Here is a 25,228-nt window from a genome sequence, read left to right on the forward strand (position 1 = left end):
ACGGCACATTTATTCTCACACCTATAAAGTGTCAATTTTAACATGTTATAATAAATGATATAAATGGTATTTTAAGGAAAAACTTCACATACGTATGCTGGGGACACCAAAGATTGTTTTATATCTTTAAAATGTTTTGTGAAATGTCTCCTTTAAAGAAACGTGCTCGCAAGATGTGCGATGCTGTGAGAAAAATTGTAAGTTCGTAATGGCCACATCTGTAAATGTTTCAGACAAAAATAACAAACAACCTAAACAGTTATTACAATTCTGCTTGTTCAGTGAGTCTGGGATAGATCTGCATAGATTTAAAAACAGACCAATTAAAATCATAAAACAAGAACCAATATAATTTAAATATCTGTTTGATAAGTGACCACAATATGCTAAAAAAAAAATAAAACCCAACGAGTCATGCTATATTTGTAAAATCAGTTTTAATTGAACTGACATAAATAGACACAATAATAAAATGTTCACAACCCATAGAGCATGTAAGTGGAAAACATTAAAGAGTTGAACCCCCCAAAACCAGCCAATCAAAATACTGCATGACGAACAAAGAAAGAGTCTGAAAGAGTACTGCCCAGAAGAAGACACACTTTTAAAGAAAAACAGGATTTAATAATATATCAACACTGATTACTTACATTTAATTTCCCATAAAGAAAATACTAATCCATAGTGCCCAGCATTGTGCATTAACAAAATGATTAGAAATCGCCAAGCATCGTATCAACAAAATTTACATTCGAATATACGAGGAAGAGCCAGATGTGTTGATTAAAAAAGCGGCACCGATCGTCAGTCATAATAATATTAAAATGACAACTTCCACTATTTCAGCAGTGTGATTAGTACCTTACTGTATCTATAGACCGTGTATGTGTACACTGTCATACATATATAACGCACACACACAAATATATATATATATTAAATGTTAACATTTCAAAATCAAATACTTTATGTAATCTGCTTTTTTCAACACAGATTAGGTTTAGTCCTAGACTAAACAGATTTCATTGAAAAATCATTATTAACAGTGCAGTTTATTTTAGTCAAGGCTTTCTGTCCTTGAAACTAACATATTGAGTATAATGTGCATATACATACACCCACACGCACATAGAAAAGCATATCGTACACATGCACACTCGCACACACACAGCACATTCACACCCAAACATGCACATCAGACGTGTGACACAAAGTGAAAAAGCTTTGCACAATTAATAAAATTTGATTTGTTACGAAATAAAAACAAAAAGAACAACGCCAGTGTAATTCGACAGACCATTGAAGGGAATATGAGACAGATGCACTTAAATCACTTATAACCAGAACAAACTCGGATAAGACGGATCTTGGAATGTCGACTGAACCTGAAGCAGATATTTCCTGATACTCGCTCTTAAACACATACTGTAATAGTTGTGTCTCCACAGTTTTATTTTCAAACCCAACAAAATGAAATGCTCTCAGTGTCCTGCTTTACTTGTTACAGTACAGTGTGACTAAGGCATAAGGGTTTAACAGCCAGAACTGAATCAAAGATTCATATCAGAGATTCATTTGCTGCACTAAGAGAGAGTAAAGGGTATTGTAACACAGTGAAAGCGCACAGACATTTGCACGCGTAGTCTAACAGTGCTTGAGCCCTGATGCTAACTTATTACTCGATGTATTATAATGCAACAAAGTCTCTTCCTAAAGCAAGACACGTCATATTGCACTTCCATCTTTCTTTTTAAAGGAGAGAAAGAAATAAGCATGCAAGCATGCACACACGTAGATTTAAAACTCGTGCACACAATCACACTTCCTGGTTATTTGAGATGCTACAGTTTGGAAAGGTGGCAAGATTTTGTGAGGTTTGTATTAGCAGGAAGGTACGGATGCACGGTTATGCGGTCTCTCTCATATAAAAATAAAGTCTTTATCGGGCTCTTCACCGGATTCGGCAGATTTGCTGCTTTGATTCGAGTCCTTGCTGCCGTTGGCCGGTGGGTCTTTACTCTTACTGCTGGTCTCTTCTGAATTTAGCCGACTGGATTTCTGGGAGGTGTCGGTCGCTGTTGATGTCCTTACTGAGGAAATATGTAGAACAGAAATGAGTAATATAGCTTTTAAAAAAGCCCTTTATTAAAGAGTTGCAATAAGGTAGAAAATTGGTTGCACTAATAGTTAATTACACATCAACCCTGTTTGAAAAGGAAGTACTGTAAGATCTTTCGTAGATCACTTCAAATAGGTAGTCATGTTTGTTTCAGGTGGTTTATTTGCTGTCTAGGCTAGTAGTAGGAATCATGAATCTGATATGAGAGGATTTATGATTTATTTAACACATGGGAAAACACAAACAATGCACACAACACAATTAATAGTTCATCCCAAACTGACAAAAAATTAAGTTATGTTTACACAACAATGATGTAGTAAAAAACAGAAATGTTTTTCCTTCGCGCTTATGAAAAATTTCACGTGCAAAAACGACTAAATACGCTGTATTATGACTGAAAGGCCAGTAGATGGCGATGTTACCTTGTAAAGAAACACAACATGTCTGTGCACATACGCATTATTCTACATTGTGATAAATTAAGCAATTAAGCACAGAGCAGTTTCCTTTAGACCAACGATGAGGTAGGTTTCTTACTACGTGACCATGGGCTATAAAGCGGCAAGATTTTGTAAATTTAGTTGGAAAAGCTTTAATAAATTCAGTCCTGTAGACTGCAACAAAGTCCTGCAACAAGCCGCGTATAAAAGTGTCTAAAACAGGTGGATTGTGACGTTCTTGAAATTCACGGGCAGGGAACCGGGCGGATAATTATTTGTGCAATATTTATATGTCTAAATTACAATTACACATGCAACAACGATATGACATTTGACCCATCACGTCACCACCACTGCGACAGTGCGACCTTTGTTGATGCTTCTCCTAGCCAGGTTGGAGCGAGCGTTGTAGGAGTCGCATAAAGTTTTGCCGTTTGATAGCCGGAAGCTGGAAACGTCTTCTCTTGGGAAGCATTTCAAGACTTGTAGGAGCACAGCAGGGGTTGTGTATGTAGATTGTATGTTTTTTCCCTTTTTATAATTAATATGTCTATTTGTTTATAGTTATCAGGTTCCATAGCCGATTTAGGTGCTGATGGTAGGCTACTTGAATGGCGCAAAACAAAGCCACTTTAGCCTGTTTCATTAGCCCATTCATGACGCTGTTGTGATGTTGAGAGAGATACGAGATAAAAAATAAAGCACTTCAATTGGAATGATTTTAGCGTGTGCGGGTCGGGTAATGGGCCAAATATCAACGGGTCTGTACGGGTGCAAATTTAATTTTGATATTATTACAGGTGACGGTCGGATCTGGTGCTGAACTTTGTGGGAGCGGGTCTCCAAAAATGGACCTGTGCAGGACTCTGGACCGCAATGTTTTTTGTAGGGATGCACCAAATGTGAAATTATTCGGCTGAAAATAGCAAAAAACTTAGGCTGAAGTTAAAGGAATATTCCATTTTCTTAAAAGAAAAATCCCGACAATCTACTCACCACCATGTCACCCAACATGTTGATGTCTTTCTTTGTTCAGTCGAGAAAAAATTATGTTTTTTGAGGAAAACATTGCAGGATTTTTCTCATTTTAATCGACTTTAATAGACACCAACAATTAATACTTAACTCAACACTTAACAGTTTCTTTCAACGGAGCCTCAAAGGACCACAAACAATCCCAAACGAGGCATAAGTGTCTTATCTAGCAAAACGATTGTCATTTTTGACAAGAAAAATAACAAATATACACTTTTAAAGCACAACTTCTTGTCTAGATCTGGTCGTGATGCGCCAGGTGACCTCACGCAATACGTCATGACGTCAAGAGGTCACAGAGGACGAACGCGAAACTCCGCCCCAGTGTTTACAAGTGTCGAGAAAGAGGACCGTTCTGACGTTGTTGTATGTCAACTGATACTAATTAATGTCTTTGTGTCATTTACGTTAGGTCGCGCTGGATCGGACCTAGACGAAAAGTTGTGGTTTAAAAGAGCATATTTTTATTTTTCTTGTCAAAAATGACAATCGTTTTGCAAGATAAGACCCTTATGCCTCGTTTCGGATTGTTTATAGTCCTTTGAAACTCCGTTGAAAAAAACTGTTAATTATTGGTGTCTATTAAAGTTCATTAAAATGAGAAAAATCCTGCAATGTTTTCCTCAAAAAACATAATTTCTTCTCGACTGAACAAAGAAAGACATCAACATTTTGGATGACATGGTGGTAAGTAAATTATCTGGATTTTTCTTTTAAGAAAATGGAATATTCCTTTAAGTAAAAATTTTACCGAACAATGACGTCTTTGATAACGTTCGGCCTTTTCTCCAGGCGGGGGTTGTGTTTTGTTGCGCAATTCAGTCCACACGAACTTGCTTTTGTTGCACTTATTTATTTGTATTCACAAAACGTATTCACTTTGTGTCTTTGTGTCAGTTTATTGTTTAAAATGGTCCACAAGTGTGCATTTCAAATATGTAACGGTGGCGCGTCACACAGATAGTACACGACGAGAAGTTGTGGTTACAAAAGTACATTATGTTTTATTTTATTGTTTCGCTAGATAAGATCTTATGCCTCGGTTGGGATAATGAAGAGCCCTTTGAAGCTGCACTGAAACTGTTGGGGTCCAATAAAGTCCAGTATATGTATTGTTTTCCTCCGTTCGACTGAACAAAGACAGACATAAACATCTTAGATGACATGGGTTGGGTAAATTACCAGGATTTTTTATGAAAGTGGAGTATTCCATTAAGAAGTGGTCAAAAATTATGTCTGACCCAATCCATTTCCCCAGCATATATATTTTTCATCCATGCCACGCCCTATATATGATGATTACAATTACCATCTGACTTTTATAATAAACAAATTAAATTACGACAAAACATAAATAATTTATAACAACCATAATAATACTTAAACATAAATATAAGACAAATAATTTTCTTAAATGGCCACAAATAAACGTTTTCAAAAGTTTGCGTTTTCAGGACCCTAAAACGCCATTTTCGCATACATGAACAGCCAAACGGAATAAAAACGTTCTCATCTACGGTTGAAATCGTTGTCGTGTAAGCAAAAAATCTTCCCCTTCACCACTGCTCTCTAAAATGATTTGTGTTTGTAAATATTTCTTTACTGCATCATTCTGTATGACCAATTTACAGTTTTGGATGAACTATTTCTTAAAAAAAAAAAAATGAGACACTGATACGAAAAGTGCGGACTTTTTATATCTAAATGACACCAACTATTTTAGGGTCAGACAGATTGAACAGAGACAATTTCTGAACACATCTGCTGCTTTTATGGAACTGCAAATTGTTAGGAAGGTGTCATTTAGATACAAAAATGAATCTTACATTTTAGGTGTATGTGAAAACTAAAGATGGCAGTGTGATGGCAGGTGAGAGGTCTGACCGGGCCTGGAGAGAGGTGTGCTGTGTTCCTCGTGATTCCCGTCGTCTGTATGCTGATGTGCTGATCGATCTCTGCAGGCTGATATGCTTTTGTCCAGCTCAGAGTCTGGTTCAAACACACTAATGTCTGCGAGGGGTCAAAGAGCACCGGGGCCGTCTTTAGTGATGAATGTGAGTATACAGACTTTACAGACAGCTCTTGGTGAACTTATTCAGGTGCTACTCTCCAGATAAAGACATACTATAGGTCTTTACAAAAAGGCAAATCTCTATGCCCTTGTCTTGAGATCTTGACTATTGAACTTGAATTGAGAAGATTTATTAATGATTCTGTCAGATTTAATCAAGCTTTTTTAAAACGCAGGTCAGGCCACAATGTGCAAATGAAATCAGTGACAGCTTTAGGACAAAAGATGACTGATGGATTATGAGTAATGAAGGTGCAGAGACACGTGAGAAAGACAACAGACAGATATGACATACATTTACTCAAGCAAACAGCACAATTCGCTAGATTTTGAATAGTTTAAAGCTTATGCGTATGCAGAAGCGCCCATGTTATATGCAAGAATATGAATGAACACAACTAAACTGAACTTTAATAGTAAATGTGATAAAGCAAATGATAACGCTGCTTTAAAAAGTTCACACTTGTGTAAGTTTAAGCTGACTTGCATGTAAGATATAAAATCTGTACCTTCCTGAGCAGAGTTTTTGCTGGTTTGTGAAGGACTGCTGGGTCCTTCTTTCTCCGAGAGCCCCTTTCTCAATCCTGCGCCCTTAGCAGGAGAATCACAGCTCTCATCTGAGGAAAAGACAGAAAAATGAAAATATATTCATTCAGAAGTCTTCATAAAAATACCAACAAAGCAGTTTTTAAACGCATGATATCTGGTTTCCTACCTATGCTTCTGACGCTGCTGGTTCGTGGTTTTTGAGGGATGGCAGGTCGTGCAGCCAGGGCTGGTTTGGTGCCTTGCGATGGGGGTTTGGGGCTTGTGGATGATGAAGTCCTGGGTCTCGGTGCCGTTTCAGGCTTGCCATCCCGAGAGACTTTATCTGCAGAGCTCGACTCAGTCTTTGTCATTCCTGAAGAACGGGTCTCGGGAGACTGTCCTTTTACTGATACAGCCACAGCGTAAGAGAGAAAATGAGAGATTGTCACTGTGAATTGTATTTTAAAAGACAGTTTACCTGAATTTATTACACGGGTCGTTGGAATGCTTGATTCTGATTTGCCGGTCGCGAGATTTGCTGTTTTTTATTCCAAGATAACTACTGCTCAAAATTAATAACACACAGTAACCCGGATGCTGCAAATCATATTGACAGGTGCAGTTTAAAAAATACTTATAAATATGTCTTTTAGTAACATAAATGACATTATATTTAAAAATGATTAAACCAAATAGTGTTTGTGACTTTTGAACGTCTCCTCTATTTTTAAAAACGAAAGTAAACGGGTTTTTCTCACAGAAGGTCTGTATTTGTTAAAATGAGCTAATAAAATATTTCAAATCAATATTTAATGTTGTTTACCTTACCTTATGAGGTAAATAGTCATGTGATAAGCAGGATTATGTATAGGCAACCAGGTTGTTAACGCAAAAAAAAGCTTCCTGATCACACTGTACTGCACTGCGATAACAACCAGCTGCCTATACATTATCCCTAACGTAACAGCATAAAACATCAACACTGAAAAAATTATTCATTCAATTTACCCATTTTTTTTAAGATAAGTGGACACAATCAATTTAATTAAAAAATTTGAAGAACTAAACAAAACAAATAACTTTTGTTTAAATGTAGCTTAAATAAATTGATTGCAACCACTTACTTTAATTTTTTTTTTAATTGAATGACTTTTTTCAGTGAACCAGCACACAATTAACTGCCACAAAAATAACTTAACTACAAACATCATTGTCCAGTGCTAATAACTTCCAGAAAATTGTGACCCTGGACAACCAAACCATAATGTCCAATATTTTTTAATTGAGTTAATAAATAATCTAAAAGCTGAATAAATAAGCTTTCCATTGATGTATGGTTTGTTAGGATACGACAATATTTGGCCTAACTATTTGAAAGTCTGTGGTGGCAAAAAAATCTATAATTTGTATAATTTTGACCCATGCAGTGTATTGTTGGCTATTGCTACAAATATACTCGTGCGACTTATGACTGGTTTTGTGGTCCAGGGTCACAATTGTAACAAAGTAACACTAAAGTAAAAGACAACGTTTTACATGACACAGTTTTTAATGAAAAACGTTTTATTTGTTGTGACTGTTCATTTACATGGCAATGCCATTTTGGGGGCCTAAAAATACAAATGTTTGAAAATGGGTTTCCGAGTGCACTTACTTGCATTTAAAAGGACACTAATATTGTCTCTGTGTAAACTACTATATAATAACATGAATAGGTGAAAATGGTGACATCACGCATATGTATTATGTGTTCAGACATCAAGTGACTGCGACAACTGCTGGTCTGGCATGTAAATAAGGCGTTTTAATTGTTTTCGTAGATTTTAACATCATTATATGTATGCGAAAAATGCAAAGGAAAAAACTTGAACACAAAAGAAGGTATTTTGATAAATGATGGTAAGCACACAGCTGATTGTTGAAAACAAGTAGAAAAACAAATATTTTGTAAGTATTGGGATGAATGATGAAGAAGACATTTTGATAAATGATGGTGTGCACACAGTTGATATTTTTATATGATATATCATATTTGTTTTTCCTACTATGGAAGTCAATGGTTACAATCAACTGTGTGCTTACCATCATTTATCAAAATATCTTCTTTTGTGTTCATCAGAAAAAATAACTGAGGATGAGAAAATGATAATTTTCATTTTTGGGTGAACTATCCCTTTAAAATGATTAAAAAGCGCCATGTAGGAGTTCACAGAACTACACTGTTTACATTCAAAATGTATGTATGCTTGTAAATGTGTAATGTATTGCATATTGAATGTATTTGGTAGGTAGGACTGATTAAAACATAATGTAAAACAGCCTAAAAATACAGCTGTATGTCATTTACCTACCAAATACTACTGTGCTTCAACATGAGTTTCTGACCAAATCATGAAGTTTAATTTACCTGATGAGGGTCCATCCATCTTGTCTGAACTAGATGATGACTCTGATACCTGAAAAAAGATTGGTCAACCATATAAAAAAAACAGCAAACTGGGTTAATTTCTTCAATATAACTTACAAGCCAATTAGTACAATTACAATTCAATTATAACAAGCCAAATGACCAATATGATAACTATTTAAAAGTCTTCCAAGCCAGTTTATATCATTTTAGTCTTTACAAAGAAAAGCTCAGACGTTTTCACCATATGTATAAGCTTCATGTTTTTAGGAGGTTATCATGGTTCACTGAATAGGATCAGACTCAGGACAGACTGATCTGTCAGATACACTTAGGTCTCATAAGACGTACTAGCTTTAATAGAGCTTAATATGCTTTATTCAGAATGATCCATCATGTTTAAGGATTGTCCACAATTAGGAATCAGAGTTTTGAATGATTTCACACATGCACGCACACAAAGTTCAAATCTACTTTAAGCACTGTCAGATAGAGTAAGTGCTTGATGGGCAGTTAGTTTGGCTAATATCATCCCAGCTGTTTAACCTTGACATTTATAGCTGAGTATTGACTTTACAACAAGTGTTTTTTTTATTATGATTATGAATGAGCTTAGTGCTCACTCTTTGTGCATTTTGCTTATTCAGTGAATCTGTTGGAAATGTTCTGGCAAGGCTTAGTGAAGCATAAAGTATGTTGGCCATTTACAGTGTCTTATTTAATTCATTTCAAGGGTGCCTGATGATGATATTCCTGTAGTGACCACTTGGTGGTGCTGCTTTGCCATGCAGGAAAAACATCAAAAGATTTCACAGACATGGTCAACTATTTTTGGCAAACTATACCTTTAGCAATGATTGAAAAACCTCAGTATGAGATCAAAGAGTTTAAAAGATGTACACTTCACACGAAGACTTACCTTATGAGAGCTAAAGGGGCTTCTCTTCTCCTGTTTGGCCTTCATTTCTGCCAGCAGTCCACTGCCAATCACCTGCACGCCGTACCTGCGGTTGCCCTGAGGACTTCCCTCCGACAGCTCAGAGTCCACAGAGTCCGGCGTCTTCGGCTCCTCGGATCGCTCCGAGCCGCTGCTGTGGTTCGTGGGTGGAGTCTGGGATTTTGCTTTAATGTCGGGCGGTGGGCTCCGGACAGAAGCCTTAGGGGACGAGGGTTCCTCTGCAGCTAAAGGAGCGGCTTGACTCGGGACAGGGGAGGGTGTTGGGGCTTGAGCTGCAGCAGAGCTTTGGTTCTTATCCTTGTCCTTCTCTTTGTCTTTATCTTTGTTGGAACGTGATTTGATGAGGTTAAGAAAACCACCCTTGCGAGGTTTCTTATCGCCGTCTTGAGACTCAGAACTTTTTAGGGATGATCGTCTAAGGGAGACAAGTACATTTTGGAGTAAAAAACAAAACAAAAGGACATCTAAATAGTTAAGTAATGACTGTATAACATTGATAAACTATAGGTGACATGTATGGATTTTGTTGCTCTAGTTCGGTACAGTACTTACTTATGATCATATATTTTGGTGACTCTTTTAGAGAAAAACTCATCTACCCCTTCATCCACTCTTCCCATAAGGCCGTTCTGCTCTCCTTCTTGAGATGGAGTACTGCTGATTTGCTACAGGGTTAAAAACCAAGAGATCATTAATGATTTTTTTTTTGACAAATTACAAAATGGGCCCTCATAGTCATTTGTGACACTGGAGCACAAAACCAGTCATAAGTCACACGGGTATATTTGTAGCAATAGCCAACAATACCTTGTATGGGTCAGAATCAATGCCAAAAATCATATATCTATACTGTAATACCGTAAATATATATATAAAAAATTATCATTTATCATTAAAAATATGTGCTGGTAAGGACTTAATTTGGACAACTTTAAAGGTGATTTTCTTATTATTTAGATTTTTTGCCAAATGTGTTCCAATCCTAACAAAACATACATAAATGGAAAGCTTATTTATTCAAAATTCTCAATTTAAAAAAATTAACTTTTTATTTTTGTGGAATATATGTGTAAAAAAATGCAGATTTCATTCTTTACTTTGAATTTAAACATGTTACTTCTAAAGGCTTAATTAAAGGGTTAGTTCATCAAAAAATAAAAATTATGTCACAACACTGCTGACGTGTTATATGGTGCGCCCCAAGCTTTGTTTACAGTCTAAGGGAGACTCACGCTGTATTCAAGCTATTCTACATTGTTTGTATTTTGTAGGGATCAACCAATATGGATTTTTTAGTGCCGATGCCGATACCGATTTTTGTTTCATTAGCCTTTGTCAATGAACGATACAGGCTGCCGATATTTGGAGCCGATACTGCTTTTGCTCACTCAATTTACATCATAAAAATGACACGATGATGCCAAATGTCTCAATTTAAAAAAGGTAACATTTATTTAACTTGAAAAAAAAAAACTATATTTAACAAATAGTAAAAACATGTAAGGGTACTATGGAACCATGAACTGCAGGAACTATCAGCAAAAGATATTGATTTCTAGCACTTTACTACTACAAATATATATAGAGATGAGAAATAAAAACCCACGTTGTCCAGCAGCTATGATCAGCTGTTAGGCCAAGCTTTCCATGTTGTCATGGAAAGGTTAGTTGTTTTTAGTCACATGACCTGCATTCGCTTGCGGCTTCCAGCACTCTGTCTCTAAATAATGCCGGAAAAAATTGACGAACACAGCAGCCACATATCAGCCGATGCTGATACACATAAAACTCGCAAAAAATCGCCCTGTCATATCGACCGGCCGATATATCGTATCAGCCACATATCGGCCGATGCCGATACACATAAAACTTGCAAAAATATATCGTATCAGGGCCGTCTGAATGAAGTGGTCTTGGCCCAATTGAAACAAGCTCTGGATTGGTTCGCTGAAGGTGTGAAAGCAATCCGACCCAATGGACTATCGAACAGGCTGTCTTATTGCTTTATTAACCATGAATATACCTGGGAGCTCTTTGGTGACTAAAATCACTAAAATCTACGTATGCACAAAAGCCAAAAATGGCATACGGCAAAAAATATTATGCCCATTCTCCCATTAAGTTTGTTTTTTATAAATCACACCTTTTGCATGGGAAACTGGCAAAGGCTGTGATTTATAAAAAACAAATTAGACGCACGCATTATAAATGAGACCGCTGGTGAGCACATCAACGCCATTCAGATCCAAAGCGCACCTGTTCCTAATAAAATGTCTCCTAATTGCTCTTTTCTGAAATGGGTCAATGTAAGAATGTGGTCCCGCCTAAGTTTTGATTCTTGCTCAAAATAATGAAGTAATATAACCGCTGATACAAAAAAAAAGCCAAACAATTATGCCGCAAATCTGCTTTGGATGACAACTTTGAGTGGAATCACGGAAAATAAACAGATGCATTCTGACCAATTAAAGTTTACTTGCACGTGACTTATATTAACAAAGTCTGGTCTGTTTGGAAATATTGTCAACTGTGAACTGAACCAAGATGAAATTGCAACATTGTAGTGACTTAACCCCGGTTTTGTAAAAAGCAATCGATCTACAGGTCTGAACGAGTCACTAATCCTGAGTGGTGACATCACTGCACGCATTCGATCAACACAATTCCAAGAATTCCGGGCTGAGAACAGTTTGTAATCGTGCCGTGCCGAACCAGGCTCATGTGAAAACATAACTGTAACCAGGGGCGCTGCTAAGGATTTTGGGCCCCCTGAAAAGAATCTTGATAGGGCCCCCAACACTTTTTTCATATTAATTTACATACAAATCATGCGCTTTTATGGTATTTTGACTACCAATGGGGTGAGAAAATTTTAATTTAATTTTGAATTAAGTGTTTAAGAAAAAAGAAATCTTATTTCACAATTTTTTCTCACCCCATTGGCAGATCATTTTGCTCGTTTTAAGGACAAATTCACTTAAATTTTATATTAATTTGTCTTAAAACTAGACTGATTTGCTTAGGTCATTTTGCTCATCAAGAAAAAGCATCTTAATTTAAGAATTTTTAGACATTTCTACTGAAAACAAGACAAAAATACTAAAGTCATTTTTTGAAGTGAATGTTTAACTAAAACTGTGTATAGTTATTTTTTCCAGCGTTTTCTTGACCTAACATGAGGAGAAAATTGAGTTCCCTTATCATGCACTTTTAACACTAGAACGGCCACCAGCAGTCATTTTAACCGCAACATTTAAACTTATGCATTGCAAAAAATGATTTTCAAGAAAAAAATTCGTAGTATTTTTTTCTTGTTTTCAGTAAAAATATCTAAACATCCTTAAATTAAGATGCTTTTTCTTGATGAGCAAAACGACCCAAGAAAATAAGTCTAGTTTTGAGACCAAAAATATTACATTTAAGGGATTTTGTGCATAAAACAAGCAAAAAAATCTGCCAATGGGGTAAGCAATTTTTTTTTAATTTAGTGTTTAAGAAAAATTTTCAAGAGTTTTTGCTTACTCCATTGGCAGATTTTTTTGCTTGTTTTATGCACAAAATCCCTTAAATGTAATATTTTTGGTCTAAAAACTAGACTTATTTTCTTGGGTCGTTTTGCTCATCATGAAAAAGCAACTTTATTTAAGCAATTTTAGATATTTTTACTGAAAACAAGACAAAAATACTAAGAATTTTTTCTTGAAATTCATTTTTTGCAATGTGGTAATTATCTTTAACACTAGAATGAACAAGGCGTCATTTTGACAGTTTAAAAATTTGCAATAACTTGTCTAAATAAATCACGTGCATAAATAAACGTGCTAACTTGTCGAAAAATGCTACCGTAGAGACCTGGGGCCTTGTGTACAAAGCGTGCGCGTTAGCACAGAAAAGTGCCGTAGGCTAAGATCATTGTCACGGACGGGCGGTCCACTAACAATTTAGGCCTACTTACAAACCCACCTTGGTAACATAATGTCGACCCTTTGCCTCTTTCACTTCTTATTTTTTTCTCTTTCCGTTTTTGACTTCCAGATTTTTTAGGCATTTTTACTTCCTTGTCAGTCAAGTTGATATTCTGCCGGCACTATAAGTGAAGTCAAGCTGTGTTGCCTGGATTATACAATTTGGGCAGACTAAACCATTTTATGACAATTGAGAGGGGGGAAAGGGGCCCTCAGACGTTTGTGTTTCCTAAACAAATACATTTTTTGATACCAGGAAACAGCAAATAGAATAATTTAAAGTTAATAATTTTTACTATTAAATATTTTTTTAGCACCACAGTTTTGGGGGCTTCTCTGGGCCCCCTCTTACTCGTGGGCCCCGAGAATCGTCATTGTTTACCCAACCAAACCCCCCCCCCCACCTTTACAGCACCCCTGACTGTAACCTTTCCTTACCGTTCTTAGAAGAGTTCGGCCCAAAGGTGGAAAAGTGCTATAAGTAAGTCTGTGTTTAACGGTTTATAGCTATATTACAACAATAATTCCTGAGTCTACACAGCCCAATCACTACACTTGCATAACCACATTACCTCAAGTAATGTTACGTAAGAACCTTCCAAAAAAAAACATAGCCTAAAGATAGCTCAAAGATATTTGTCAGGCTGAAATACATTTCTTATGAAGGGCCGGGTGAATTTGGGCTATGATCATTAAGATAATTCCAATAAATGTCAAGTCTGCAAGACAGCCTTTGCCACAAGACCATTAGAGAGAAAGTTACATTTGTATAGTAATGGTTTCTCATATAACTCACAAAACATAAAAGGCATTAAAAAAAAAGACATTAAAAATGAAGTGCAATGAGACTTACTGGAGTTTTACCGGTATGGGTCTTTTTATTCCTCTTGGGTCTCAGTTTGGTGTAGTGTTGTAATTTTTTACATTCCTCAGACGGAAGATCTCCCATGGCTGTTGATGGCCTTTTATCCAGTTTAGGAGGTGGGGAGGGATCTTCTATGTGTATAGGGACATCTTCAAGAGCTTTGTCCAAATCAAACTCCATTTCTGATAAGCAGAAGAAAAAGCCTCATGTCAACAGGCACAACCCACTTATTATTTAAAGTCACAGAAAACATGTGTGATGAATGATAAAGGATCTGTGTGGCAGACTTCCATATCTTGGCATTCCCTTCAATGCATTCCCTCAAGTATTAACAACTCACCAAACGCTCTGGAGACCGGCCTTAGCATTCGACTGTGAATGCTCTTCCTCTTAGACTTGGGCGTCATCTGTAAGACACAGATAAAAGCATTGAGATACAGCACATACTGTGTCATCCGGAAAAAACACGGGAAAATAACAAGTGTGTCTTAGAATACGAATGAGACCCATATTGCTATTACAGGAAGGGATGGTGCTATCAACATTTGCAGTAACTGAACACAAACCTCAAGTATTTACCACAGAGTGACTTTGGAGGCCCAAAAATCTCCAAGTGATTCCAACCATTTAAAACCCAAAGAGAAAAAATAAACAACTCCCATACTTTAATCACAACTGATGTTTTCTTTTTGTTTTGCGAGGATCATACGAGGGAAAAAAGTAGGGATGCACCGATACAACATTTCTGTACAGATAGGCTACCGGTATTCAATTACTCCGAATGACATCTGCCGATACCGATAGATTTTACAACTTGTTTTAAAGTATTATGTCATGAAATACTGAAAGTGCAGAGCAAAAAAATGCAATTGTGTTGTTATTGTTACCCAATTTCATCTGCTGTTTTTAACAGGGTTCCCACACCTTAGTAAACCTTAAATTCAAGGACCTTTCAAGGACTTTCCAGGTCCAATACCCTTAAATTCAAGGACTAAATGTGGTGACACATTTCAAGTGAGAGCAAGGTTACATCGTGTTACCTTTTAAGATACATTGTTACAGCTCCCTTTCGAGGGAACTCGTGCTGCGTCACTGTGGTGACACTTTGGGGACGCCTCCAGGGGTAAGTGCGTCTGAATGTGTATATCAAATTCAACCAATGGTGAGGCTTAATGACAAAGACAGGGTGACGCCGGAGACAGGAAGTATTTCGCTATCTGAAATATTGCCAAAGACAGCGTTACAGGGACGCAGGAAGTATGGCAAGGGAGACGTAGCGTCTCGTTCCATTCTCAGGGAACAACAGTTACATACGTAACCCGAGATGTTTTCATGTGTCAAACACAACTATGCAAAAAAGCATTTTGGTATGAATCAACATTCGCAGAAGATATAAGCATTTAAAGAGAACAGTTTAGCACGTGTGCTTAAATTTTTTATGATATCATCCTACACTACACAGGAAATAATATGGATTCTTTTCAGAAAACTTCTTGCATAAAATAGATTCAAGCACTTTCAATGACCTGTATCTATGTATGTATATTTTCAACTTCCCAGGGCCCCCCAGACTCACAAACTTTCAAGGATTTCAAGGACCCGTGGGAACCCTGAAGGCTGTGCGTTCGATTGTGTGTGTACATTCGTGTACACGTAAAAAAAACTCTGGACATAAGGCTTTTATTTAGTAAAAAGTAATATATAATTATATAATAGATGAATGTAAACCTTTATCTGTTTACCATGTATTATATATTGCAAATATATATATATATATTATTTGCAATGTATAATAAATGGTAAACAGATAAAGGTTTACATTCATCTATCGTAGTCACACATAACCTTCCTATTGGAAAATAAACCATTTTTAGCTCCAGTTATGAACAAACACACCTGCATATAGGTGCATATAGGCTTTGTACAGTGAGCTATATGGCAGACGCATTACAAAAGGATCAAAACAAACAGCTGTGGGATGACAGCTTCCTGGAGAAATGGTTAGTTACGTCTACTCCTGAATGGATGGAATATGATCTATGCCATGTGTCTAAGACATTGTATCTTTGTTCAGTTGTATTGGGATACAAAGCAATTCACCTTAGTGTAGGAACAACCATCAGTGATATAAATCTATAGTAGCATTCATCCCAGACAGCTACAGGGGTAACATGCATCTTCTCAAAGAAATCACATATTTCACATATCTTTTTCATTTTGGAGAAAAAGTCAATGTTGTAATTTAGCCTTAGGGGGCGCCAGAGTTCACAGGAGGAGCAGATCGGCTATGCTCAAATGTGCCATTAATCATTTTCTAAAAGATTTTTATATTTTATGTTTTTTCCTTAAAAAAGTCATATGCTTACAAGCTTATCAAGATAAGGTAGTTAAATATTCTCGTGTACAATTATTATTTATATTTTGCTCGCCCCATTAAAACATGCTTGTCAGCGTAATGTCAAAATCAAGCAAGCAAAAGGCACAAGGCTTCTGCTGGGAAGTGAAATTGTTTTGCAACACAAAAGGTTTTGATCAACTTGGGTGGGGAAAAAAAACTCAGTAAATTGCATAGCAGAGAGAAAGAGGGAGAGATGGAGAGACAGAGGTGTAGACAGATACTGTTTGTCTGCTATCACAATAACAGAAACAGTGGCGAAAGCAGCCGGGCTCTTTGCGTGTGTTTATAGCAGTGCAAGCACGCAAACACACAGAGGAGAGAAAGCACAGAGATACTTACACTCGTGCAGCACAGAGTCTCCATGAAGCAAAGGATGAAAAAAGAAAGGCAGGAGAAAGAAAGAGCAGAAGGAAGAAAGTGATAAGACAGAAATAAAGCTGAATGCTTATAGAAACTAAAAGAGAGAGGAAGAAATTCTTCCCGGTATGCAGTCTTTCCGCAACCACCAGGAATGAAATTTGAAATGATACAAGAATGAGAAAAATGATCACTAAAAACACTGAACACTCATGTGTCGTTTACAGAGAAAAGGGTCACAAAATTGAAATTTACAGAATTAACAACAGATCACTAACAAGATATGTTTACATAGATGTTTAAAAATAAATAATTCTTCCACATAATCTAAATGATGCTTGCGCATGCGAAATGCTTGGGTGTGAAATTGCAAAAGAGTGGTGCCAAAGAGTTACTGGGTGGTTTTAAATGGGTCACTGGGTGCAAATCTGACTTTTTCCATGTTTCAAGGGATAGTTCACTTCAAAATGAAAATCCTGTCATCATTTACTCATCCCCATGTTGCTGTAAACCCGTATGAATTTCCTCCTTCTGACAAACACAAAAGAAGATATCCTGAAAAACGATGGCAAACACACAGCGGACAGCGACCAATGACTTCCATAGTAGGAATAAAAAAGATGATGCAATTTAATGGGTACCGTCAACTGTGTGCTTACCAGCATTTAACAAAATATATTCTTCATCATTTATCACGATACTTCCAAAATATTTTTTCCCTACTATGGAAGTAAATATCCACTATCTGCTGTGTGTTTACCATCATTTCTCAAAATATCTTCTTTTGTGTTCATCAGAAAAAAGAAATTCATACAGGTTTAAAACAGGTTGAGTAAATGATGACAGAATTTTCATTTTAAAGTGAACTATCCCTTTAAGTGCTATAATTGGGTCCCAAGTGCTTCTGTCAACCTAGAAAATGTGAAAAAGATCAACCCAGTAACTTAGTTTTGGTAAAACATTCTCTATAAGCATGTGAAAAATAAGTTGTTCAGATTTCCCCTGTTTTGTGATGTAAAGTAGCAAGTCTAATTACAATAATACTACCCCTTAATCTGCACTATCCAACCACAGCACTGCAATTTAGTGAAGAGAGAAAAAATATTGACAGCACAATTGAGTTTCAATTTCAACAAACCACCATCATCATCATCATCATCATCATGATCAATATCATGTTTGGATTTCATCAGCTCATTTGCATTTTAAAGGACACGCACAAAATGGCACATTTTAGCTCACACATTTTTAACAAATTTATAATAAATGATCTGTGGGGTATTGTGAGCTAAAACTTCACATACGCACTCTGGGGACACCAAACATTTTTTTACATCTTAAAAAAAATCTCATAATATGACCCCTTTAACACCAAATTTTTATGTTAACTTTGGCCTTGCAGGCAGCACTTATAATTATGCATTCATGTACAGATACGTACAGTTGTACATTCCTAAACAATAGTCATATGCTGTGCCCCATCACAAATGCTAATGAAGTGGCACCAGCCCATACACTGCTTCACAACAACTGCAGCATTGTATATCGCCACCTATGGGCCACATTCGCACGGCATCGTGAGATGAACAGTTTTGACTTGGTTTTAAAGTTTTACTTTTAGTGAATTCGTAATAGGACCATATTGTGACTATATTCACATGAATGACCTTTGAGACAGATATTTAAAAAAAGGACAGTAGTACTGTATGTAGTATGCATACTGTTTGCAGTATGGGGATTTTCTGCAAGTAAAAACACTGCGGTTACAATAACGTGCATTACAGTGTTGTATCTATACGATGTATACAAAACCTATATCATCTGTGCATAGTACTGCATTCCCACAATGCATTTAACGTTTGCATACCACTAGCTAAATTAAACTTTTACAACACTACAACAATTCAGTACAATTACCGTTGCATAACGTGCATACTTTCACATACTGTTTGTTACATTGTAGGCAGCATACAGCTATTACTACGGTTCATTCGACCTATTCAAATGCAGCCAAGCAAATCTCGGTTTCTCAATACACAATCTGCTAGACTCGCTCCACTGGTTGCGCCCACTAAAGGTTAAAAATTAAACTATGGGGTAGTGTTTGTTTGTTCAGTTTGTGAGTGTGTTGAGAGCAGAGAGGACTGTGTGTTGATGTTGATCCAGACTGACACACACCTAATTACTGCTGGCACACTGTTGTGCACTTGTTTTATCTGAGACCTGCATACTTCACTCCATCTGTGCTGGCTAATTTACTATTGACCTTAACCACAGAGAGCGCTGATCACTAAACCTGTTGGGGCACAGTGTGTTTACAAACTCAGGGTAGCAAGACAGCATGAACTACAGTCAGTGCAATGAATATCTGAGTGTATGTTAAATGAGAACAGATAAGTGTTTTGAGAGTGTAGGACATAACATATGACCCATTAAAGGGATAGTTCACCCAAAAATGAAAATGATGTTGTTACAAACCTGTATAGATTTATTTGTTCTGCTAAACAGAAACAGAAGCACCATTGACTTTCATAGTAAAAAAATACTACTATGGAAGTCAAATGGAACAAAGAAATTAATAAAGATTTGTAACAACATGAAAATGAGTAAATTATGCATTTTTTTGGGGGGGTGAACTATCCCTCCTTAAAGGTTAGGGATCTTGGAGTGAGAGAGAGAGAGACTCATCATGCATGTCTCCATGTCATCCAGTCTCTCAGCCTCCATTAACTCTGTGGTGGAGCGTTTAGAAACTTTCTCTTCTGGGACGTCCATATCAAGAGATGATTGTTGCAGCAGGGGGCGTCCTTTCCCTGACAGGTGCTCAGCCAGTGTCCATTCATAAATTACAAAAACATGCTATTCAACAAACGTTTATAATGAAAACTTTATTATATTTTATGGGTGTTAAGCAATTTTTATGTCAATTACTTATTTGTGACTCCAGCTAAAGACATTTTTGGGATTTACTGTTTTCTACATTAAATCGTCTACATGATGTAAAGAATCTGTGAAAATATAACCTTGATATCTTAAATATTGACTGAGTAAGATCATGTCAAAGATCGAAATCAATGACTAAAATCAAACATTGATGCTCCTAAAATAGCAAAAAGCAATTACTTGTAAAAATGATTCCAAAACACACCAGTGGTTCTCAAACTTAATTTATCATTAATTCTGTGAAATTATACAACACAAAAATAAGGCTACTAACCAACAGCACATTACTGAATTATTAAATATGTTTTGTTTAATTCAAATTCTAAGTTTGAGATTGTTTTATGTCATGAATTTTCTTTGGGGCACAACTGATGTACATTTTATATGTTTGGCGGTTAGGGTTAGCACTCCAAAAAGTTTGAGAACCGCTCAGGGGCGTTGCTAGACCCCTTTTACTGGGGCACGTGCCCCAGTGTAAATATGCTATGCCCCAGTATAAATCTCAAGTTTAAATTTCAAAGGGACACTGCATTGTTTTTGAAAATATGCCATTTTCCAGCTCCCCTAGAGTTAAACATTTGTTTCTTAAAGTTTTGGAATCCATTCAACCACTTTTAGCATAGCTTAGCATAATCCATTGAATCTGATTAGACCATTAGTATCATGCTCAAAAATGACTAAAGAGTTTGGATATTTTTCCTATTTAAAACTTGACAGTTCTGTAGTTACATCTTGTATTAAGACTGACAGGCAGTTCAAAGATACATATTTGTACCTAAATGGTACATATTAGGTCCTTTTTTAAAGGGTACTGCCCTAGTGACAGCTTTTGTAACTTTATTACAGTGTACACAATGTAACTACAGAAGAGTTTTAAATAGGAAAAATATTGAAACTCTTTGGTTATTTTTTAGGCGCGATGCTAATGGACTAATCAGATTCAATGGATTATGGTAAGCTATGCTAAAAGTGCTAGCGCCAGACCCAGAGATCGGCTGAATGGACTCCAAAACAGCAAAAATCTCATGTTTAACTCTAAGGAAGCTGGAAAATAAGCCTATATTTTCAAATAAAGGGGAGTGTCCATTTAACAATTTACTTTAATTGTTAGTGTATTCATTTACATTGATAATCAAGGCACAAAAAAAACTGAATCTGTATGCATTGCAAAGTAGTAGTCACCCTATTCACTTATCAAAACACTTTAAATGAGAACACAAAAACTGACAGAGAAATCAATGTCTGTGCACGACTCTATGTTGCCAGGTCACCGGTCTTCAGGTGGAGTTAAGAACTTTTAAACTGTTTTCACGAGTTGGTTTTTTCAGTGGGTTTTGCTCATTATTTGGGCTGTGAATGGTCATTGGAATACTTTTGGGATAGTTTTTAATAACCATTGAGCTGGCAACCCAAGCAGCTGCGCGCACAGAAGTGAGTGCAGGTGACGGTACGTAATTGAGACATGCATAATCTTTCAGATATAAAATTAATATTGTAATTCACTAGTTACGACATATAAATAGTTGGCAGTAGCTATATGCAGGGGTTAAATTGGGATTTGTTATGTGGGGGGGCTCTGCGGGGAGGGTACTTTAAGGGGTAACATGTTTAATACTGATGACAGCAAAGCCACTGGTGTGTTTCAATGACATTCTGGACCTCTGATAGGATTTGATAAGTTTCAACTTTAAATCTGTGCCAGAGATTGACCACAAATATTTTATAAAGAGTGTCTGAATTTTAAATGATGCAAATCTATAAGTTTGACACCCTATATCCATTTGTTGCACATGTCAATATGCACAATTGATCAAACTTTAAATGAAGTAAAAGGAATCAACCTCCTTGAATAATTCTATATGCATAAGATAGGCTACCCAAAAAGATTAAATTAACAAGAAAAGGTACAACACACAGTACTGTATCATCAACATGTCTAATAAATTAGCAATAGAGATTCCCTATGCTGGTCAGCAGCTGAAACAATCGTAAGGTTTGATTTGTGTAATCAAAATACATAAATGTATTAAACTATACAGTGAGTTATATGCAGTGTTATTAAGTTAACATACTGTAATTAGATGAGTGACATACATACTTTAGTCCTTAACACGTTTCTAGTCTTCTATTCAATTTCCTCGACGTGAGCACCATTATTACCTCTCTCTCTCGCTCTCTCTCTCTCTCTCTCTCTCTCTCTCTCTCTCTCTCGCTTTCTCTCTCTCTGTCTCTCTCTCTCGCGCTCACGCTCTCTCTCTCTCTCTCTCTCTCTCTCTCTCTCTCTCTCCCCCTCTCTCTCTCTCTCTCACGCTCTCTCTCTCTCTCTGTCTCTACAATGTCAAATGATCCTGTGTGAAAGCCGTTCTTGAAGTTCCTGAGTTTATTCGCTCGAGTTGTATAACTTGCGCGAAGACGCGTTTAAAAGGAAAAGCGCGCGTTTCCGCGGCAATTGCGCCGCCCAATTCGCGTCATTTGCATCGCCCCGTGCGGGGACGCGTCTGATTGCGTCTTTGCATTGACTTTGTATGTAATCTACTCGCGCAAATCATTGAATTTGCGTTGGTGAGTATGCCCCATAATGAATGGAAACACCTTATTCCCTTCGCGTCAGTGCACACGCACCAGCGCAGCGAGTACACACGCACAAGCGCAGCGGGTAGACTGGCATGAGCAGAGCGAGACCTTCAGCCTATGTGCCGGAGCTTAGCATCGGACGGCCCCGGCCCAATTTAAACCCTGGCTATATGGCTGTGAACCTCAGTATTTAACTCCATACATGTTTAATTTTGTAGTATTTTGTTGCAGAATAGTGATAGTGGGTTAAGCAAGCATTGTGCTGCACGCAGCAAGCTTTTAAAAAAAATGATAGAAAAAGTAAGTTAATGGGGGCATGTGCCCAGCTACATGTCCAGTGACGCCCCTGGAACGACTGAGTTACACCCTATAAGTTATCTCTAATTCTAGAAATAAAGGCTAATAAAACACTGATTTATGAAATAATTGTCCTTTTATATCATACACACATTTTATACACAATTGTGACCCTGTCTGTGAAATCCAGGCTAAAGTCTTACAATTTAATGATGAGATTAAGAGCATCAAAGTTTGATTTCACATTGATTTCAATTCTTGACATGATAAGTCAATTTTAAAAATATAAAGGTTATATTTTAGAATTTATTTTATGTAGAAACCAGTAAATCACACAAAAAATGACTTTAGATAGGCTTTCACAGGCATGTCTATAGCATGTTCACGTCATACAGAGTGAGGTGTGTGTAATGTGTATAGATGATCTCTCACCAGTGTCTGCTGTGAGCTGGAAAGTGCCTCTAAAATCTCATCAACGATTCGATCAGACAGGAAAGACGCCAGGCTGAGTTTGACTTCACTGTGGAAAACAGACACGAGAGTGAATGTGTTACAAGTAAACCACAGTCACTGTTGACAGGGATATTATCACATTTCGCCTCTGTAAGCTCCTATCACAGCAGAAAATCACACAACATTATTACTCTCTAAACAACATCAGTGACAGACACAACAAAATATGAAACTGTAAAGCCGAGAGACTATTACATCAAAGTCAAACGCTGACTTCTTAATTTTTTTTGTCAGATTTGTATACAGACCGGATGTTTTTGTATATGGTTGTCTGGTTTTTACTCTGAATGGCAACTGTACAGACCTGATTTTGTTCATGATGTCTATACCCGACTGCTCGAGCAGTGTGTTCTTGACAAAACTGCGAGGAACGACCATCTTGGTCATGCCGGCTTTAATGAGATCCTGCTGCAGGTTGGGTTTCTTCATGACGTGAGGACAGAGACCCTCAGCCGCGCCCACCATTGACTCTAGCAGTGTCTGTTTGAGAATATCCACAGACTTCAATTACACACACACATGATTATACACCAACAACAACAGATGTGGAAAGTGTTCATCTTTCTTTCAAATGTTGCTATTATAAATGGTTATACTGTAACTGCATTAACATTAGCATAAATGGTCTCCCTGCTGTCCATCAATCTATGAAAACAGACCTGAGATATATTTTTAAGTCATGACGCATCGGTTAAAAGGACAAATACGGGGTAAGTTCAGGTTCCTTGGTCTTAAAAAGGTTGAAGAGCCCTGATTTCGAGCAAACAGACGATTTCAGTCAGAGGAATAACGTCTGCCTCTCAATAAACACACACAGCTTTCCATCAGATGCCCATATTAACATTAAAAAGCTGTGAGTTTCTATTGTCCATCAGGTTAAAAACAAATCAATTATACTTGCTGTCTGTTCTGGCTACTGACTTTAATGTACACCAGACACATTCGGTGGAACAAAGACTCTTAGATGTTTGGTTTCTTAAAATTCTACCAGAACAAATCTACCATTTATTTACAGAAAATTGTCTAAAGAAATAAAAACTGTATGGCCAAATGATGACTGATGGATGGAATGAGTAAACGGATTACAAATGACTACAGAAGCAATAGAATGAAAAATACACTGCCATAGAAAAAAACACTTTTATTTTAATATTGCAATCTCTAAAAAAGAAAACAATTGATGTCTGTCAGTACACATATTTGTCTTGTGTCTGGTTCTCTTAAGACGAATGTTTATGTGTCATTCTGTATTTTGGCTCTGTGGGTATTTCCACTGAAAGAGCTGTTGTCTGATCTTCCAATCGTTCGTGCAAACACTGCTCTGTTTGTATTCACTGCAGGTCTGTTGTGTCAAACAAACACGAGGGCTGGAAAAAAACCCTCACTCTCCCTGAAGCTGTCACAAGCTCTTCTGTTACTCTCCTTCCATTACAAGCAATTATGAGCTGAATGAAAACTGACTTGCCCACATGCAAGCACATCAACAAGCTACAGTAAGTGGCTAGCAGGCGGTTCCTGTGCATGTTTACTGGCCGTGGTCATTTATCTGCCTTGACAGCGACTTAAAATATTTCTGAAAGGCTTTCGAAGACATTGACAGCTCTGAAGCAGCGCTATGAATACCAATATATCAAGAAGAGAAATGTTATTTGAAAGAAACAGCAAACTAACAGTAATGAATTACCAAACAACTGCCGCCAATACAAATAAAACACGGTGCTGAAATATTTTACAGTTTAAAATGATATATTGCAC

The 25,228-nt window shown here is 37.0% G+C and overlaps 1 protein-coding gene across 4 annotated transcripts in view; it reads right to left on the minus strand.

Moving 5' to 3' along the window:
• Positions 1 to 418: 418 nt before the first annotated feature.
• LOC129447686 (F-actin-uncapping protein LRRC16A) overlaps positions 419 to 25,228 on the minus strand; it is a 140,909-nt gene continuing 116,099 nt past the window's right edge. For 2 of the 4 annotated variants that reach the window (XM_073871857.1, XM_073871858.1), the window contains 12 exons: positions 23,778 to 23,953; positions 23,392 to 23,480; positions 19,831 to 19,974; positions 14,732 to 14,794; positions 14,380 to 14,573; positions 10,114 to 10,226; positions 9,523 to 9,976; positions 8,604 to 8,652; positions 6,384 to 6,602; positions 6,178 to 6,285; positions 5,482 to 5,607; positions 419 to 2,090 (listed from right to left, as the gene is read on the minus strand). In XM_073871857.1, the coding sequence (XP_073727958.1) occupies positions 1,921 to 2,090; positions 5,482 to 5,607; positions 6,178 to 6,285; positions 6,384 to 6,602; positions 8,604 to 8,652; positions 9,523 to 9,976; positions 10,114 to 10,226; positions 14,380 to 14,573; positions 14,732 to 14,794; positions 19,831 to 19,974; positions 23,392 to 23,480; positions 23,778 to 23,953 (1,905 nt within the window). In that variant the 3' untranslated portion in view covers positions 419 to 1,920. Of the gene's footprint in view, positions 2,091 to 5,423; positions 5,608 to 6,177; positions 6,286 to 6,383; positions 6,603 to 8,603; positions 8,653 to 9,522; positions 9,977 to 10,113; positions 10,227 to 14,379; positions 14,574 to 14,731; positions 14,795 to 19,830; positions 19,975 to 23,391; positions 23,481 to 23,777; positions 23,954 to 25,228 lie in introns of all 4 variants that reach the window. The other 2 variants (XM_073871860.1, XM_073871859.1) reach the window with 2 other exon arrangements.

The sequence above is a fragment of the Misgurnus anguillicaudatus genome, chromosome 10, assembly GCF_027580225.2.
Source record: "Misgurnus anguillicaudatus chromosome 10, ASM2758022v2, whole genome shotgun sequence".
In the NCBI taxonomy this organism is placed as follows: Eukaryota; Metazoa; Chordata; class Actinopteri; order Cypriniformes; family Cobitidae; genus Misgurnus; species Misgurnus anguillicaudatus.